Source organism: Dipodomys merriami, unplaced genomic scaffold (genome assembly GCF_024711535.1).
Source record: "Dipodomys merriami isolate MVZ:Mamm:240054 unplaced genomic scaffold, mDipMer1.0.p SCAF_357, whole genome shotgun sequence".
Classification (NCBI taxonomy): Eukaryota; Metazoa; Chordata; class Mammalia; order Rodentia; family Heteromyidae; genus Dipodomys; species Dipodomys merriami.
The window spans coordinates 151,759-172,416 of NW_027205126.1; the positions used below are offsets into that span (position 1 = coordinate 151,759).

The window sequence follows — 20,658 nt, forward strand, 5'->3', positions numbered from 1 at the left end:
TCTTTCTGTATATGTAGTGTGTTCGTGTATTGTCTAGTCTATGATCTCTGATTTCAAGGTTGTTTTTTTTGTTAAATGTCAGTTTAAAATTTTCTCACCATTATTCTGTTAGTTCTTTCCTTTCTAAAAGAAACTTGAAAAGAGTTTTATTGGTGACCTTTTCCTCTCCCCCTTCTTATTTTACAGTTACCAGTAGTTATCAGGGTACCAAAACTGATCTATTTCTCAGTAATGAATGTGTGCCTCTTGCCTGTTTCATTATTGGGTTTTGGAGACATTATTGTACCTGGTAAGTGGCTTTCACAAGTTTGGTAAAAATATTCTGATGGTTTAAAATGTACCATGTTTGTGAAAAGTTGCCTACTCTATATTGTGTATTTCTGGATGTCATCAGAGCTGATCAGTGACAAAGATAAAAAAAAGTGAAAACCATTTTGAGCAGTACAGGATAAGGCCCAATAGGCAACAACCCAAGCAAAATTGATGATGGTTCAAAAGGTGTCTAAAAGGAAACAGGTAGAATCAGTTTAGTCTTCTTCTTCAGAGAAGTATATTTTTGTCACTCTTTTGAAGTTGAAGATAATAATGCCAGGAATATGGTGCTTATTCAGTTTTATGGTGGTATTTATTTTAGGAAGTGTTTTAGGGATGTTAGCAAAGTCGAGTTCAAGAGGAGATACTAGGCACAAGCTTGGATGGCTCTATAATACCGAGTCAGTCTGTAGGACCACTTTCTCCTGGTAGTTCCTTCAGATCTGGCTTATTTTCCTCACTGGGTGACCTATTGCGCAAACTTAATCCCAGACAAGTAACAATGTTTTTTGGGGGGTTTCGGTCGTGGGGCCTGAACTCTGGGCTTGGGCGCTGTCCCTCAGCTCTTCAGCTCAAGGCTAGTGCTCTACCACTTGAGCCACAGTGCCACATCCGGCTTTTTTCTTTTTCCTTATGTGGTGCTGAGGAATTGAACCCAGGGCCTCATGCATGCAAGGCAAGCGCTCTACCACTGAGCCACCTTCCCAGCCCCCAGACAAGTAACAGTGTTGTTTAGCTTTCTGTGCCCATAGCCACTCCACAGACATAGTCACCAATGGTAAAAACAACTCAGACTTTGCATAAGAACAGTGGCCAACATTAACCCCATGAAGGGCAATAAGGGCAAGAACTCTGTATGCCCAGGGGCTGGAAGCAGATTGGCTGTGGTGGCACATTAAGGTGACTTTCTGGAAAAAAAGCTGAAACTACCAAGAAAACTGTGCTTAGTAAAGTGAATGCTGGCATTTTGAAGTGGGGGAAAATAGCAAGAGAAAAGACCAAGTAATCCAGTTCTAAGTTTCATCTTTTATTATGAAGGCAAGAAAATCTTGAGGTTATGTTCATAAGAAATAATAAAATTTTTGAAAGTAATTAGCTGGGCATCGTGGCGCACAGCTGTAATCTTAGCACTTGGGAAGCTGAGGCAGCATGATCAAGAGTTTGAGGCTGGCTACAGGCAACTAGTGAGACCTTATCTCAAAATCTCTCTCTCTCTCTCTCTCTCTCTCTCTCTCTCTCTTTCTCTCACACACACACACACACACACACACACACACACACAGAGTAGTTAATAATATTTTTTTTTGTCAACTGAGCACTTGTCCTGTTGGCTCCCTATCACTGACTGCCTGTTGATGATGAGGAATCCTGGCTTTTCTGTGAAAGCCTTTCTATATTTACCTAAAGAGAGAGTGAACAGTGTTCTCTTGTGAGTTGGCATGACAAAGTCCACTACTTAGTTCAGTGAATCTCCAAGTTACTTGTAAGGCAGCAAAAGAATTCGGCCAAGTACCTTAGTGATCCCTGTGCTTCATCAAATTTGTCCTTGATTTTACCAGTGTCATGTTGAATGTTCCTTAAGACCTTGTACATAATCCTTGGCATAGAACTGGTCAAAGGTCTTAAATATGTTTCACTGAGTTATTGACTATACATGAGACACTAAGAGATAAATTTGGCAGTACTGTGTGTGTGCATGTGTGCACATGCACAAGTACTGGGGCTTGAACTTGGGACCTTGAGCACTGCCTTGGCTTTTTCACTCCCAAGTCTAGGTTCTACCATTTGAACTACATCCTCCACTTCTAAGAGCTAAATTTTGATTGTAGGGAAAGGGTACATTTTTTAAAAATGGAAATGTAAACATCAAAAAATGTAAAAAAATAACAGAACTTACTTTATTATATACAGACCAGAATTAATTCAAACAACTTGTAAATATAGTAAATTGTTCATTTATTTTTTTGTGTGTGCTAATACTGGGGCCTGAACTCAGGGCCCAGGTACCATCCCTGTCTTGTTTGTTTAGACAGGGTTGGTTATTATTTTCTTTGTGGTACTTAGGGCCTCATGCTTAATAGGCAAGTCATACCTCCTGCCCTTTTTATTTTAGTTTTCAGATAGCTCCCATGTTTTTGCCCAGGCTGGCCTGGGACCGTGTTTCCCCTATGGTCTCCTACATAGCTGGAATGACAGGTATATATCACTATGCTTTGCTTATTTGTTGAGATGGGGGGGGAGGCTTCTCACTTTTGTCCAGGCTAGCCCCCAACCATGATTCTCCTGATTCCCAGCTTTAGAGTAGCTGAGGTTACAGGTGTGAGTCCCATATGTGTGTGTGTGTGTGTGTGTGTGTGTGTGTGTGTGTATACATATATACATATATATATATGTGTATATTTGACTCAATATGTTTTTTTTTGGGGGGGGTCTGGTCATGGGGCCTGAACTCTGGGCCTGGGCACTGTCCCTCAGCTCTTCAGCTCAAGGCTAGCGCTATACCACTTGAGCCACAGCGCCACTTCTGGCTTTTTTCTTTTTGCTTATGTGGTGCTGAGGAATCGAACCCAGGGCCTCATGCATGCAAGGCGAGTGCTCTACCGCTGAGCCACCTTCCCAGCCCCTTGACTCAATATGTTTTAAATGTGTTATTTAAAAAACTTAAACACTATTTAATAGTTTGGGGGGAATATTTAAAAATACAGTAGGATAATATTAAAGTTAGCATGTAAAACTTGTCAGAGTTTTTTTTTGTTGTTTTGTTTTTGTTGGTGCTGGGCCTGGGGCTTGAACTCAGGACCTGGGTGCTGTCCCCAAGCAGATGCTTCTGCTCAAGGCTAGCATTCTACCACTTGAGCCACAGTTGCACTTCTGACTTTGTTGTTAATTTATTGGAGAGAAGAGTCTCACAGACTTTCCTGCCTCAGCTGGCTTTGAACCTTGATCTTTAGAACTCAGCCTCCTGAGTAGCTAGGATTACAGGCGTGAGCCACCAGTGCCCAACGTTAAGTATTTTTTATGATCTCATAATTTTAAAAAGTTACAATGTAACATATACTCTAATATAGTGAACAGTTTAATTTATGTTGCTGCTGTTTTAAGAAAATAATGTGGAGTTGCTTTTCTTTTAAGGTCTGTTGGTTGCATACTGCAGAAGATTTGATGTTCAGACTGGTTCTTCTGTATACTATATTTCATCCATAGTTGGTAAACTTTTGTGTTTTTTTTTTGTTAGTTTGAATGTGTTGTCTAAAGGAAGTGATGAGGTCTTAAAGGGTCTTGGATTGTAATTATTCATCATAAATTAATTTCACATTTTTACATCAGAAGGGAATAATTTAACAATCTTTTAGAGGTTTAAAAGGGAAATTAGGGAGCTGAATTCCAGTGGCTCACGCCCATAACCCTAACTGCTCAGGAGGCTGAGATCTAAAGATCATGGTTTGAAGCCAGCCTAGGCAAGAAAGTCTATGAAACTTTTCTCTCCAATTAACTGAGAGAGAGAGAGAGAGAGAGAGCGCAAGCGCAAGCACGAGCTCAAGCTTGAAATGGAGCTGTAGCTCAAGTGATAATATGTCAGTCTTAAATCTCCCAGGCCCTGAGTTCAAGCTTAGGAACAACATTTAAAAAAAAAAAAAAGAAACTAAGTGTGAAATAAAAGATTAAGTTCTCCATATGATGTATGTTAAATCATTTGGCGTGTAAGTAGTCAGTAAATGGTATCTTACTTGATTTTTTACAATAGCTTTGTTTTTATATAAATGAATTTATGGCACAATAACATCTTACCTAGGAAGAGAGAAATTGAGCCAGGTGCCGGTGGCTCATGCCTGTATTCCTAGCTACTCAGGAGGCTGAGATCTGAGGATCGCGGCAGGAAAGTTCATGAGACTCTTATCTCCAATAAACCACAAGAAAACCGGAAGTGGCGCTGTGACTCAAGCAGTACAATGCTCGCCTTGGGCTGAAGAGCGCAGGGACAGCGCCCAAGCCCAGAGTTCAAGCCCTACGGCTGACAAAAAAAAGCGAGAGATTGTTGTCACCTAAACCTCTATTACTGAAAACAGAGTTAATAACAGAAAGTAATCAAAAAATACTCTACTAATTCTGTACATCTCAAGTGAATACCTGAAAATTTGTACACTAAAGCTCTGTATGTATAGATAAATGCCTGCATGGGAAGCCACTTTTTATATATTCTAGCAAGTCCCCAATGGAGTTAACTCCTCACATCAGAAATGTATATTAGGACTAGACACAGTAGATAAAGCCTGTAATCCTAGTTACATGGGAGGCAAAGAGCAGGGGATCCTAGGCATAAAGTTCTCAACCTTGGTGGAACACTTTAATATCCCTAATAGTAACAGGTAATTGATAACTTAAAAAAAATTGCTTGTGGGCAGGAACAGGAGGGGGGAAAAAGCAAAAGAAGGGGTGACATTATCCAAAAAGGAAATATACTCATTACCAGGCACTGGTGGCTCACGCCCGTAATCCTAGCTACTCAGGAGGCTGAGATTTGAGGATTGTGGTTCAAAGCCAAGCTGGGCAGGAAAGTCTGTGAGACTCTTATCTCCAATTAACCACCAGGAAACCAGAAGTAGCACTGTGGCTTAAAGTGGTAGAGTACTAGCTTTGAGCAAAATGAACTCAGGGACAGTATCCAAGCCCAAGTTCAAACCACCCACACCAAAAATGTACTCATTACCCGACTTATGAAATGGTAGCCCCTCTGTACTAATAATAATAGAAATAAATAAATATTTATTTATTTATATATAGGTTGGTTGTGGGACTTGAACTCTAGGCCTGGGCACTGTCCCTGAGCTCCTTTGCTCAAGGCTAACAACACTCTCCTACTTTGAGCTACAGCACCAGTTCTGGTTTTCTGGTGATTAATTGGAGATAAGAGTCTTACAGACTTTCCTGCCTGGGCTGGCTTTGAACTGAGATCCTCAGAATTCAGTCTTCTGAGTAGCTAGGCTTACAGGCATGAGCCACCACCACCTGGTTTGATAGAATTATATTTTAAAATTTATCTCTTAGGTAATTATTAGGTTGAAAGTTTCCAAATTTGTCAGAAGTTCATAGAATATAGCTCTATTTACTGTCTAGAAAAGTAATGAAATTATGACATGAATTCTTATGGCAAAAGGGTTATGGGAAACACTTGAAACCAATAGGTGATGGGGGAGGGCAGATCCACTCTGTAGCATGCAGCAGTGACTGACACCTGGTGCTCTTCCTGCAGCCTATGCCATTGGCATGATACTTACGTTTGTTGTTCTGGTGCTGATGAACGAGGGGCAGCCTGCCCTCCTCTACTTGGTACCTTGCACACTTATTACTGCCTCCACTGTTGCTTGGAGACGTAAGGAAATGAAAAAGTTCTGGAAAGGTAGCAACTATCAGGTATGTGCTTGCACTTCATAATTCATGAGTTGGGCTGGAAAGAGTCTATATGTATAATATAGTAATATACCAAAAAACTTCCTGTAAGTCTGTCTTTTTCACTACTATCCTCTTATTCAGTGTCCCCTCACTTTGGGCTGCAGTCTATAAATAGAATCTAGTGCCAAAAGCTTGCTAAGTGGAGATAGCACACAGTGGAGGGGAAGGGGACATGGGGAAAACATTTCAACACGTGTTTCTCAAATCCTCATAAAAGTAAATTGCATGACACTTTTTCAAATAAATACTGAGGCTGACATTATGTTTATAGTAACAGTCCTAAGGATTCGAAAATACATACGTTTTCTCCAGCATTCCAATGTTACTTGAATGGGCACTCATTTCAGATTTAAATGGGTCAAAATTGGCCTTTCTTTAAGACTTTCTTTAAGGGGCTGGGAAGGTGGCTCAGTGGTAGAGCACTCGTCTTGCATGCTCAAGGCCCTGGGTTCAATTCCTCAGCACCACATAAGCAAAAAGAAAAAAAAGCCGGAAGTGGCACTGTAGCTCAAGTGGTAGAGTACTAGCCTTGAGCTGAAGAGCTGAGGGATAGCGCCCAGGCCCAGAGTTCAGGCCCCATGACCGGACCCAAAAAAAAAAAAAAAAAATAAGACTTTCTTTAAAACAAGGAAAGCATAAGTTCAGAACCTGAACTTGTTTTGTTTTTTTGTTTTTTGATCTGTCTTGGGGCTTGAACTCTGGGCTTGGGTGCTATCCCTGTGCTCTTCAGCTCAAGGCGAGCGCTCACCTCTTGAGTCACAGTGCCACTTCTGGTTTTTCTAGTGGTTTATTGGAGATAAGAGTCTCAGGGACTTTCCTGCCGGGCTGGCTTTGAACCGCAATCCTCAGATCTCAGCCTCCTGAGTAGCTAGGATTACAGGCATGAGCCACCAGTGCCCGACTTAGAACCTGGCTTGTTTTAATTCTTGCTTCACAGAGGTCTGTGAATCACTTTGTTCTTTTCCTAAGTGTTTTTGGTATTCCCATAAAAGCTACTTGCATTGCAACCAGGAGGGTTGGAAACCTGTGTCTGCTGAGATCAGGACCATGGCATCCACCCCCTTTGTGCAGGGACTTGGTTGGGTATTATCTCTGCTTTGCCCAGTGACAGCAAATTACCCTCCCTCCCTCTCGCTCACATGTGCATGTCAGTGCTCACAGAGAGAGGCACTGCCAGTGGGTGGTTGCAAATCTATTACTAGAAAAACTGTTCACGTCCATCTTGAGGTTGGTCGGAACTGACTTTATTATTATTTATCAAGAATTGGTGGTTAATGTATTACATTACAACCTACTATTGGAAAAAAGCATTGATTTAAGTTTCTTTCTGATAGGTCTTGCAATTTCTTTAAGATTTGGATAAAATAACAATACCTACTTTACCTATCTTATGATGCTGTTGTCTGAACTTCTCTTAGTAAGTGGAGAATTTGTTTATTGCCACAAAGTCCTTGAGAGAACTAGTAATAGAGCTTTTAACTTTACCACAGAAGTGACATCCACAGAAATTGGGGGGGTTTTCTGTTTTGTTTTGTTTTGGTTAGTCATGGGGCTTGGACTCTGGGCCTGGGCGCTGTTCCTCAGCTCTTCAGCTCAAGGCTAGCGCTCTACCATTTGAGCCACAGCACCTCTTCTGGTTTTTCCCATTTATATGGTGCTGAGGAATTGAACCCAGGGCCTCATGCATGTGAGGCAAGCACTCTACCACTGAGCCAACTTCCCAGCCCTGTTTTTTTTTTTTTTTTTGAGTCCGGTCGTGGGGCCTGAACCCTGGGCCTGGGCACTGTCCCTCAGCTCTTCAGCTCAAGGTTAGCACTCTACCACTTGAGCCACAGTGCCACTTCCGGCTTTTTTCTTATGTGGTGCTGAGGAATCATACCCAGGGCCTCGAGATGCAAGGCAAGTGCTCTACCACTGAGCCACCTTCCCAGCCCCAGCCCTGTTTTTTTTGTTTTGTTTTTTGCTTTTCGTACTAAGGATCAAACCCAAGGCCTCCCACATGCTAGTGCAGTTTGTTTTTTGTTTTTTTTTGTCATTCATGGGGCTTGAACTCTGGGCCTGGGTGCTGTCCCTCAGCTCTTCAGCTCAAGGCGAGCACTCTACTGCTTGAGCCAGAGTGCCACTTCTAGTTTTCTAGTGGTTTGTTGGAGATAAGAGTCTCTCGGCCTTTCCTGCCTACGCTGGCTTTGAACTGTGATCCTCAGATCTCAGCCTTCTGAATAGCTAGGATTATAGGCATGAGCCACCAGCATCCAGCCAAGTACAGACTTTTAAAATAGGTTATACACGCTAGTGTCACCATTTAAATGTTATATCCCCAAATGGCTCTTCATTTTAATAATTTTTCCTCCAGTATGGCTTTTGGACTTGGCTTTGCACTTTTTAGATAATTACCCTGTATCAATCTAGCCACTCTGTCAACTCCTTTTGGGTTGGATATTTTCTAGATAGGATTGTTTTATGTCTGGACCATCTAGGACTGTAGTCCTCCTATTTGTACTTTCCTACATTGCTGAGGTGATAGGTATGTGACGTGGCGCCTAGCCATTGGTTAAAATGGAGTCTCATGAACTTTTTTTTTTAAGCCTGAGGTACTCTTAATGTGAGATCTCCCAATCTCTGCCTCCCAAGTAGCTAGGATTACAATAACTGTACAATTACTGTACCTGACTTTCTTTTTTTTTAACTTTAATTTTTTTGTACTAAGGCTGAGGGATGTATCTGTATCCCTTATGAGCAGATGCTTTGTCTACGTTTCATTCTTAAAAATTATGATCTTAACAAATCATTCTGCTTCGCAGCAGCTACCTATGAAAGGAAAACTTGCAGCAGCTGGACACAAAGCAGAGGCAGGACACAAAGCTCCAGAGGCAGGTTTGGGGACTTCAGCACATACCAAAGTAGCAAGGCTCTGATCCTGGCAAAATTTAAAAGTATCGGAACTCTTCGTTGCTTTGCTTGTAAACCTGTCACTTTTGCAGTGTATTATCATAAGCGCATTACATAAGATACTCAGAACATGGAGTCTGTTGCCAGACTACTAATTCTGATTGTGATCCTCACAGCTGTATGGCCTTGGGCAAGTTACTTAGCTTCTTGGTATCCTGGTTTCCTCCATTAAAATGGGATAACTAACCTACTTCAGAAAATGGCTAATGTTGTTGTTAATAATTAAATATGGTACCATATACATACTGGTTAGAAAAGTGCCTTCCACATTTTATCCTCAGCACTGTATTTGTTACCATTTTTGTAAGGGGTGGGATTTTTGTTTGTTGTCATTTGCTGGTTTGGTTGTCACTTTCAAGTTCTTTAGATGTTCATTTTCCTGGTTTGGATTTAAAAAAATTCCAAAATTTGAATTTTGGTAAAAGTCTAGTACATTTATTTGAATATTTACCTTAATTAATTTCTGAAAGAACAAATGCAGAGATGTAGTCTCTTTGTTTAGGCTATTTGTTTAGACTCAACCACTTCTTCCATTGTGTACCAAACTGCAAATATAAAATGGGAAAGCTGTTGAAATTGTAGATCATTTAGTTGTAGAATACTAAAAATTATCGAGTCTCTTTTGACAGAAGACTAACATTTTTGAAAGCTATATAAGTAATGTCTTCACACAAAAAGTAATATCTTCCCTTGCCATGTAGAAAAGAAAATTTCTCATTGGTTAAGACCAGCCTTGTGTGTCCAAGTTCATTGAGCTTGAATGTGACTATTTGTAAGGACAGTATATTAATGGTCTTCAGCATCACTTCTGGTAAATTAATAAATCCTTAAGGACTCTGTCTCCTCAGCCATAAATTGTGGTTGGCTCAGTAGGCAAGTAGGAGAACAAGTAATCCATAGTGATGGGTTAGCCCAAGCCTCTCAGTAAGTGAGGCGGTAGATGTTCAAATCAGATAAACAAGGCAGAGTCTTTTAAAGTGAAATAAAGAACCGCAAAAGCCTGGTTGAGCAGAGGGAGATTGGTGTGGTCCCAGCGTGGGCCCCAGCTACATCAGCTCTGGCTCCTAGGCTCAGTGTAATCAATTCCCTCCTCACCCCCAACCTCCTCTTCTCCAAAGCTTTGTTCATCTCTGTTTCTATAGTATCTCATATTTCTCCCAACTAAAACCTGCCATCTGCAGACAGATGACCATGAATTAGAAAAGACTAAGTCATCTATTTGAGGTCAGGGTCACCTTTCCCTCTATTTTTAAGGCTTTGTACTTGATATACTTAACCTCCCTGCAGTGTAGGTATATCTCTTGTCTCTTCACTATGTTGTGAGCGCCTCTGGCGAAGACCATACAGTGCTTCTAACAGTATTTTACATACCAGAAATGCTCAGTTAAAAAAGCAACTATAGGGGCTGGGAAGGTGGCTCAGTGGTAGAGTGCTTGTGCCTCACTTGCATGAGGCCCTGGGTTCGATTCTTTAGCATCACATAAACAGAAAAAGCTGGAAGTGGCTCTGTGGCTCAAGTGGTAGGGCTCTAGCCTTGAGCTGAAGAGCTGAGGGACAGAGCCCAGGCCCAGAGTTCAGAGTTCAAGCCCCATGACAAAAAAAAAAAAAGGCAACTGTATAGCCAGGTGTTGATGGCTCACGCCTGTAATCTTAGCTACTTAGATTGCTAAGATCTGAGGATAGTGGTCCAAAGCCAGCTCCAGTAGGAAAGTCTGTGAGACTCTTATCTCCAGTTAATCACTGAAAAAGCCTGTAGCAGTGCTGTGGCTCAAGTGGTCAAATGCTAGCCTTGAGCCAAAAGAACTCAGGGCCACTGCTGCCCAGACCCAGAGTTCAAGGCCCAGGACAGGCAAAAAAAAGAAAAAAGGGAAGTGGCACTGTGGCTTAAGCACAGGGACAGAGCCTAAGTCCAGAGTTCAAGCCCCACAACCGACCAAAAAAAAAAAGTATAGAGTAAAAGTATGGGAAATATTAAAAAAAAAAAAAAGAAAGAAAGAAAAAAGAAAAAAAAGGCAGGTATAATGTTTAATCCTTAATCTGTTGCCCTTTCGTCTGTTTGGTATATGTGTGTATGAACTTCCTGGTTGTGTTTCAGCCTTCTGCTTACTAAGCGGGTTCTTTACCACTTGTGCCACATACCCCATTTCTTTTGCTTTTAGTTTGCTTTTCAAATAGGGTCTTTTGCTAACTTTGCTTTGGATCACATACATCATTCCCTTTCCCTCCAACTCCTGAGTAGCTGAATTTGCAGGAATGAGCCACCTTACGCATGGTTTGTTCTTGAGATAGAGTGTCCCTGACTTTTGCTCTGTCTGGCCTTGAACCTTGATCCTCCTGTTTCTGCCTCCAAAGTAACTTGGATTACAGATGTGCCTCACTATGCCCAACATTACATACAATTTTTAATGACATACTTTTAGAACATTAGACTAAGTGTGTCTACAATCTTTACATACTATCATTTTTTTTTTTTTTTTTTTTTTTTTTTTTTTGTCGGTCATGGGGCTTGAACTCCGGGCCTGGGCGCTGTCCCTCAGCTCTTCAGCTCAAGGCGAGCGCTCTACCACTTGAGCTACAGCGCCACTTCCGGTTTTCTGGTGGTTTATTGGAGATAGGAGTCTCACGGTCTCTCCTGCCCGGGCTGGCTTTGAACCGCGATCCTCAGATCTCAGCCTCCTGAGTAGCTAGGATTACAGGCGTGAGCCACCAGCGCCCGGCTCATACTATCATTTTTTGTAAGTACCAAAAATTTTGTTCCTGTTTTGAACTAACCAAAGACAAAATTAGTAACATAAAATCAAGTTAAAAATCTAAGGTGACTAGCAAATGTGCTTGTGCTATTAATCATGTGATCATTCTAACACCAAATAATTGAGTTGAATGCAAGGATAGTGGTTATGTCTTGAGCATCCCTAATCTAAAAATACAAATCCCAAATGCCTAAAACTGAGGCTTTTGGGGTATCAACAGTCCACAACTAGAAAATTCCATAGCTGACTTCTTGTGCTGAAATCTCCTAAAAAGACTGTGTAAAATGACCCCCATGACTCTGTGCATATGAAACAAATGAACTGTGTATGGGGCTCGCATCCATCTCTAAGATACGTCATTGTGTGTATATAGGCAAATATGCCATCCTTCCCCCTCAAAATATCAATATCTTGAGCATTTCCTATAAGAAGTACTCAACCTATAGTTTAAAAAAAAGCAGGCTGGGCGCTGGTGGCTCATGCCTGTAATCCTAGCTACTCAGGAGGCTGAGATCTGAGGATCGCGGTTCAAAGCCAGCCCGGGCAGGAGAGACTGTGAGAGTCCTATCTCCAATAAACCACCAGATAACCGGAAGTGGCGCTGTAGCTCAAGTGGTAGAGCGCTCGCCTTGAGCTGAAGAGCTGAGGGACAGCGCCCAGGCCCAGAGTTCAAGCCCCACGACCAACCAAAAAAAAAAAAAAAAAGCAGGACTTTCCACTGCAGGGTGAGCATCTGCTCACCCCACCCCCATCCATTCATTACCCTATTTCCAGGGCTGAACCAGGGCCTTGTGTGACTACAGCTGCATCCCAATCCTGGAGAGATTTAAAGTTTCTCTAAAACTCAAGTTGTCCTGACAGTCCTTCTTCCTCCCTTCTTTCCCTTAATCTTTCCCCCCTCCCTTTTTCCTTCTTTTCCTCCCTTCCCTCCCTCCCTCCCTCCCTTTGTCCCTTCTTCCCTTCCTCACTCCTTTCCTTCATTTATTTATTTTATTGTGAAAATACTGTACAGAGGGGTTACAATTACATGGGCAAGATAATGAGTACATTTCTTATCAAGCATTGTAGCCTCCTGCTTAGTTTCCCCTTTCCATCCCTTCCCATCCTCCCCCAGCCTACCTCCCAATCCTCCCCACCCCTTTCTTCTTTTCTTCCTCTCCTGGAGATTGAATCCAGGGCTTTAAATCTGCTAGGCAAGCACTCTATCACTTGAGCTTCACCCGGAGCCATTTTGTTTTTATTTTTATTTTGTTTTTATTTTTCACTACCTTTTACCCAATCTGTCCTCAAACTCAAAATCCCCCTGCTTTCACCTCCAGGAGGGATAGAATTTAAGAGTGTGCCATCTTGTCCTATTTGCAACAGACAAATATACCTCTTTTGTTGCTTTAAGGTAGAGATTTCATAAGAAATACTTTAGTATTTCACTTGGAATCTTTCAGCTTTTTCTGTGAATTTCTGTGATAAAAAAGAAGCAGCATTTCTTTTTTTTTTATTTTTATTTTTTTTTGGTCGGTCGTGGGGCTTGAACTCTGGGCCTGGGCGCTGTCCCTCAGCTCTTCAGCTTAAGGTGAGCGCTCTACCACTTGAGCCACAGTACCACTTCCAGAAGCAGCATTTCTTGAGCAAAAGAGCTCAGAGACAGTGCCCAGGCAAAAAAAAAAAAGAAGAAGAAAGAAAGAAAGAAAAGAAAGAAGCAGCATTTCTATATCATTTTACTAAAATAATACTAAGTTGGAAATCTTTTTATTGTTGTTTTTATTGTTGTTGTCAGTTCTCAGCCTTGAACTCATGGCCTGGACACTGTCTCTGAGCTCCTTTTGCTCAAGGCTAACACTCTACCACTTGAGCCACAGTGGAACTTCAGCTTTTTTTTTTTTTTTTTTTGCCCGTCATGGGCCTGAACTCTGGGCCTGGGCGCCGTCCCTCAGCTCTTCAGCTCAAGGCTAGCACTCTACCACTGGAGCCACAGCGCCACTTCTGGCTTTTTCTGCTTATGTGGTGCTGAGAAATCGAACCCAGGACCTCATGCATGTGAGGCAAGCACTCTACCACTGAGCCACCTTCTCAGCCCAGCCACTTCAGCTTTTTTTGCTTATGTGGTACTGCAAAACCAAATCCAGGGCTTCATGCATGCTAGGCAAGCACTCTACCATTAAGCCACATTCCCAGCCCTAATTTGGAAATCTTAATTAAAATTTACTTTCTATAACCTAAGGGTAGTTATGCAGTATTTGTGTTGTTGTTGTTGGTCATGGGGCCTGAACTCTGAGCCTGGGCACTGTCCCTCAGCTCTTCAGCTCAAGGCTAGCACTCTAACACTTGAGCCACAGCACTACTTCTGCACTTTTCTGCTTATATGGTGCTGAGGAATCAAACCCAGGGCCTCATGCATGTAAGGCAAGCACTCTACCACTGAGCCACCTTCCTAGCTCCTTGGCAGTATTTCTTCAGAAGCTACAGTCTTTGTTTGATTTTACTTGAAGTCTAAGTTCTAATTAGTGTAGAGTAAATAAAGAACCAGGCATGGTAGCTCAAGCTTATAATCCTAGCTATTGAGAGGCAGAGATTTGGGGGTTGCAGTTGAACTCCAGCTTGCCATAAAAGTTCTCCTGCTTCTATCTCACCCAATGACTGGGCCTAGTGGTGGACACCTGTTACCCCAGCTACAAAGGAAACACTGGCTGGGCACAGTAGTGCACACCAGTGATGCATGGAAGCACATCTGAGAGTACCACAGTACAGGCTGACCTAGGCATAAAGTAAAACCCTCCCTCAAAAATAACCAAGACAAAAAGTCCCTAAAGGTGTGGTTTAAGTGGACCACCTAGCATGCATACAGTCCTAAATTCAATCCCTAGTACCACCAGCACCACCCCCAGTGATGATGATGATGATCATCATCATCATCATCATCAAAATTACTTTGAACTATGGAACCAGAGGGCTGGGATGGTGGCTCAGTGGTAGAGCGCTTGCCTTTCATGCCTGAGGCCCTGGGTTCGATTCCTCAGCACCACATAAGCAAAAAGAATAAAAGCCGTAAGTGGCGTTGTGCCTCAAGTGGTAGAGCGCTAGCCTTGAGCTGAAGAGCTGAGGGACAGCGCCCAGGCCCAGAGTTCAGGCCCCATGACCGTACCCAAAAAAAAAAAAAGAAAGAAAAGAAAAGAAATATGGAACCAGAGAAATTGCTTTAAGGGATCTTTTCATTTGTAGTGCTGATCAGTGTAATACTCTGGTTTCTCTTCACATCTCGTAAATCTCTCCCCTTTTATTAAATCAGTGGAGTCGAATTATTTATTCAACCTTGCAGTGGGCTGTTTTACTGTAGGTGGACAGTAAGTTTTCAGTGTGTTGGTGTCTAATCGACAGTGGCCCTTGTTAAATGTCACTAGTACTTCTAATTATTTTTAGAAGTCACAAGACATAACTGACAAGTCAGAACTCAGAGCCACTAAAATGACTCTCTTGAGGATCAGCAACTTCATTTACCTACTTTAATGAGTGTTGCAGTAGATTCTTCTTTCTGGAGATGGGTTCAATTCTCAATAAGCAGTTATTGGGAAAAGGCCAGACTAACTGATCTAATTTCAGAGGACATCTGACCTCTGGCCTCTTTTCCTTTCCAGAATGAGATTCCTTATTTACAAATATTATCAAAATGTATACCAGTTTTACCAGTGATTTTATGAATGATATTTATTTGCTGCCCAGGCAGGAAAGTCCTTGAAACTCTTATCTCCAATAAACCACCAGAAAACCACTGCAGCTCAAGTGAGCACTAGCCTTGAGCTGAAGAACTGAGGGACACCCAGGCCCAGAGTTCAAGCCCTAGGACCGACAAAAAAAAAAAAAAAGGGCTGGGAAGGTGGCTCAGTGGTAGAGTGCTTGCCTTGCATGCCTGAGGCTCTGGGTTTGATTCCTCAGCCACATAAGCAAAAAGAAAAAAGCCAGCAGTGGTGCTGTGGCTCAAGTGGTAGAGCGCTAGCCTTGAGCTGAACAGCTGAGGGATAGCGCCCAGGCCCAGAGTTCAAGCCCCATGACCAACTGAAAAAAAAAAGAGGAGGAGGAGGAGGAAAGAGGAGGAGGAAGAAAAGTAAATGGGAAATAGAGATGATGATTGTTTTTTCCCAGCTACCTGGGAAGTGAAGATGGGAAAATCAAAATTGGAGGACAGCCTGGGCAAAAAGTTAACAAGAGCCTGATCTCAAGAAACAAGCCAGATCTGTAATTGCAGCTGAAAGTTAGGAAGCTTAGCGAGGAGGGTTGCAGTTAAAAGCCACCCTCAACAAAACTCAAGACCCTATCAAAAAAGGGGTGGGGAGGGTTGTGGCTGAAGTGATGGAGTGCTGGACTAGCAAGCACGAGGCTCTGAGTTCAAATCTTTGTATCACCAGCAAAAAAGGATATACTTAGACATTTAGAAAGTAGATTATAGTGCCAGTGAGTTACCTGGGAATTCGGAAAGCACAAAGCATGTATTTCTTCAGGGTTTCTCCCACCACCTGTTCTCCAAGGCTGCCACCCCTAGAGCTTGAAAACTATCTGAAGAAAGGGGCCTAAATCTGTCTTACGTGCTTCTCCTTCTGATGGTTCAGCAGATTCATCTTACCTTTCTTGTAACTCAGTGCTTAGTAATGGCTACCTGTATTGATTTAGCATTTACTAATTATTTTTAAAACACACACCGTCTGAACATATGTAAGGGAATCTCAGTCTCTTAAGATTTTTTAATCCTATACCTTTAATTTATCTTTGTAGTACTGGGGATCAAAGCTAGAGCATCATCTAGGTACCAGCCTATAATCCTAGCTACTCAAGGAAGCTGATATCTGAGGGTCATGATTCAAAGCCAGCCCAGGCAGAAAATTTTGAGATCCTATCTCCAATTAACCAGCAAAAAACTGGACTGGATGCATGGTATTAGTGCTGGAACACCAGCCATAGTCCTTGAGTTCAAGCCCTGGATACTGGTGGAAAAGGGAAAAGCAGCAGACACTGTATCACTGAGCTCTGTCCCCACCCCAATTTGTTCTTTTCTCCTAGAATAGCAATGAACATGAACTCCTTACTCTAGGAGTTCTTTGGCAAATATAGGCCACAAAATTGACTGGAACTTGGGGAGCATTCAGCAGGTTTGAGCTTTGTTATAAGTTGTTTCCGTGGATTGAGACAGTTGTCAGCTGCAAGCTTCTGTTTGTATACATTCTTGTCTGGCAAATCCAATAATCCTATTTGGAGTGATTCCACCCTAAAGCTTTTAGAACTTATTTATGAAATTAGAGACATTCTTCTTGTCAGTCTTCTTATTTCCTATTTTTAACAAAGAAGAGAAGAAGTACATCCTAATACTGAAATTTAATCATTAATCTTAAAGTCTTTGACAATCATTGTACAAAGACACTAAATACTTTTTTCTATTTTTAAGTAATTTTATCTGAAGAGTGATAAAAATACTGAATGTATTGAAGCAGATTTTTTTTCCCTTCTTTCCAAAAATGAAAAGATTTTTTTTAATGGGAATAAAGGCAGAACAGAAGTAACCATGTGAAAACAGTTCTCTGATGGTGTCTTTTAAATAGCCTCTAGGAAATATATTCTTGATTTTTGTTTTCAGGTATCATTTGACTTCAAGTCAGTTTTTTGTTTGTTTTTTTGTGTTGTGTTGTGTTTTTTTTTTGTTTTTTTTTGGACGTGGGGCTTGAACTCTGGGCCTGGGCACTGTCCCTCAGCTCTTCAGCTCAAGGCAAATGCTCTACCACTTGAGCCACAGCACACTTCTGGTTTTCTGATGGTTTATTGGAGATAAGAGTCTCATGGACTTTACTGCCTGGGCTGGCTTTGAACCATGATCCTCAGATCTCAGCCTCCTGAGTAACTAGGATTAAGGCGTGAGTCACTGGTGCGTGGCTTTGGGAATGTGGCTCAGTGGTAGAGTGCTTACCTAGCAGGCATGAAGCCCTGGGTTTGAAAATATAAACAGAAAAAGGCAGAAGTGGCGCTGTGGTTCAAGTGGTAGAGCACTAGCCTTGGGCAAAAGAAGCTCAGGGACAGTGCCTAGGCCCTGAGTTCAAGCCCCAGGACTGGGAGTGGGGCGGGGGGGGGGGGGAACCTGGGGATATAGGTCAATGAACCAGTATGTTCCTACTATGTGCAAGGCCCTGGGTATAAACCCCACCATAGAAAAAAAATACCTTTTTTCCATTTAAATTTATTTGTTTGTTTGTTTGTTTTTATTGTTAAGATGTTGTTCGGAGGGGTTACAGTTACATGAGTAAGGCAGTGAACACATTACTTGTCGATCATTGTTACCTCGTCCCTTCCTTGTTCTTGTCCACTATCCCTTCCTTCCCTCCAAAAATACATTTTATAGAAATTCTTCTCATATAATGTTTCCAAATGATCATGTATCATCCTTACATGGTCTTAAGGTTAGTTGAAGGTGTCGGTAAGGCAACACTGTCCCAGAGCCAGCAGGCGTTCTCACAATGACCTCTAAAGCCACTTACAGCATACACAAGTGGACATTGCCTAGAATGTCCTGGAATGTCAGTTACCTGTTTTCTTTTTGTGGCGAAGTTTTCACTGCCATGCTGGGCAGTGTGCACATTAGGAAATGGAGACAGGGGATCCAGAGAAAGCAAGTTGGCCCTGAGTCACGTGATTAGTCTTCCTAAAAGTTCAGTGTCACCCCTGATCATCTTTTAGCGCGCAGATATTGACCAGACCCCAGTATTCTAAAAGAAATGCTCAGTTCCATGTCTTCAAGTTTCTGGGTCCTTTTAAAAACTAGGAATGCTTTTGCTAAATTAATGAATGTTGGAGGGAAAGAAACATTGTCATTTTCTGATTTCTTTTGTTTATGTCTAGGTAATGGGCCATCTGGACTCTTCAACAAACGAAGAAAACCCAGTGACCACTGATGAACAGATTGTCCAACAGTAATATTACATGGACATGCAATAATGTGTTATTGATTTTCTACCAATAGAGTTTGACTTTTTAAATCAATTTTTGAATTGACAATCTGAAAGCATTTTCAGTGACGTTTGCAAATATATATTTTTATGAGTTGGTACTGAAAATTACATCATAAAGGATGAAAATGCATTTGCTTTTAATTATGTCAAAATTGTGCCTTCACATTAAATAAAAGCATATGGTCTGTGTGCTTTCCAAGACCCATTGTATAAGTATATTTTTCTAAAAAACAATGCCTTGCCCCTACTCCATCCTTTCCATACTGTACTATGTTTCTTTCAACTCTAATGATGGATCACAGTATGATGGCAAAGTGAGCAGATGAACAAATGTTTTATTAAGGAATTATGTAGATTTTATCTTCTCTATAGAAATAAATATTTAAGACCATGCATAAAGGCCATTCAGCTGTGAAAATCTGGTCCTCATATCCTGAAAAGGTTAGAAATATATAATTCAAGAATAAATATAAACACAATTTTGTAGTGTAAATTTTGAAAATGTATAACCATTTAAAAAATTGACAGCTCAAATTACTTTAGACTGCATATATAGCTATATATATCAGATTATCTTTTCAGATACAGAGAAACATAATATATAGAACTATCCATTAAAAGTTATATAAATATGGCATCTAGATTTTTTGCAAGTGCAGCTTAACTTTTGAGTTTCACTTTGATCTTTGAAATTTGGTTCTATGGATGATAATTTGTGATCTTTAAAAACTTTTCTTATCCAGTCCTATGTATTAGCATATATAGCTCATTGTTCACATGCAATGCCTCCCAACAGTCGTCCTTGGCTGTTTTCTCCTGATTTCCCTATCTTTCTCCCTAGTAACTGCTGTTAAGCTCAGAGCAGGCTGGTTTATTATTTTCTGTTCAAAGTATAAATGTGCTTTTTAACCCATCTATAAAATGAACAGGTTAGATCAGTTAATCACTAATTAGCTGGTAACTTTGAACTTGAAATTTTCTTTTTTTCTCTTTATTTTTTGCAAAATAGGTGTGTGCTTGAATGTTTTCTGGGAGGCAGATCGAATTATCTTTACATTTTCGTTTTCTCTAAGAGGTTCCCAAAATACTAATGATTGCAAAAGAAGTAAGATTTGTCATTTCTGTATAAATACTGTACAAAATATGTGAACATATCTAGTCTTTTATTCTAATGCCAAATGAATTTATTAAATGATAAAAACAGTGCCTTTTAAAATGGATCAGACCTTTGATGTTTGAACTAAACTTAATATTACATGCTTTGTTTAATTGTTAACTTGCTGAGTAAATCACAAATAGAGAAGTTTCATGGACAGTCAGCCTTTCTTTCTACTTTTGTTTATGGCCAATGACTTACCCGACAATTAAGAGTTAATCTTCATTTTCTCTTCCTTATATCAAGTTTTGAATTTTTTCCAAGGAACCTAATTTATTTGGCAGTCTCTAATAGAACAGATTAAATGCCATTTTAAAACTCCAACTATTTATAATGTCAATACAATGCTTGTTACAGTACAGCTTTCTTAGTAAAATTATCTGCAGTCACATCCTGGCCTTACCATATTTAAAAGCCTCAACTACATCTTATGAAGAATGTTAGAACTATTGTGTTTTCTTAAGGAACTACATTGAGATGAATTTTCAGAATAATTTGGTTTCTCTAATTAGTGCCTAATATTTTAACTTCTGAATCTAGAATTTTTTTCACCAGAAAAACATCAACTAGTGAATCTAGAAATCAGAAATTAGAATTACTTGAAACAAATTCTGCTTTATCCAGCCATTAGTTATCAAGGAAGTCTTTTTTTTTTTTTTGATTGGTCATTGGCCTTGAACTCTGGGCCTGAGTGCTGTCCCTCAGCTCTTCAGCTCAAGGCTAACACTCTATCACTTGACCTACAACGCCACTTCTGGTTTTCTGGTGGTTTATTGGAGATAAGAGTTTCATAGACTTTCCTTCCTGGGCTGGCTTTAAAGCGGAATCCTCAGATCTCAGCCTCCTGAGTATCTAGGATTATAGGCATGAGCCACCGGTGCCTGGCAGTAAAATCTTATTCTAGTTAGCTAAAGATTTTTCTATTTAATCAAGGCTTGTTTTGTTGTGTTTTATTTTGAGGGGCTGAGGATCAAGAACAAGACTTTATGCATGATAAACAAGAACTCTATTACTGAGCTACCCTCCCCTCTCAAACAATCAAAATGATTTTCAGTAGAAA

General features: G+C 40.9%; 1 protein-coding gene across 5 annotated transcripts in view; it reads left to right on the forward strand.

The window, feature by feature from the left end:
- Positions 1-19,757, forward strand: part of LOC138804111 (signal peptide peptidase-like 2A) — a 106,001-nt gene extending 86,244 nt beyond the window's left edge. For 4 of the 5 annotated variants that reach the window (XM_069988371.1, XM_069988369.1, XM_069988370.1 and 1 more), the window contains 5 exons: positions 187-289; positions 3,445-3,519; positions 5,564-5,724; positions 8,565-8,633; positions 18,333-19,757. In XM_069988371.1, the coding sequence (XP_069844472.1) occupies positions 187-289; positions 3,445-3,519; positions 5,564-5,724; positions 8,565-8,633; positions 18,333-18,407 (483 nt within the window). In that variant the 3' untranslated portion in view covers positions 18,408-19,757. The remainder of the gene's footprint in view (positions 1-186; positions 290-3,444; positions 3,520-5,563; positions 5,725-8,564; positions 8,634-18,332) is intronic. The other variant, XM_069988372.1, reaches the window with a different exon arrangement.
- Positions 19,758-20,658: the final 901 nt, after the last annotated feature.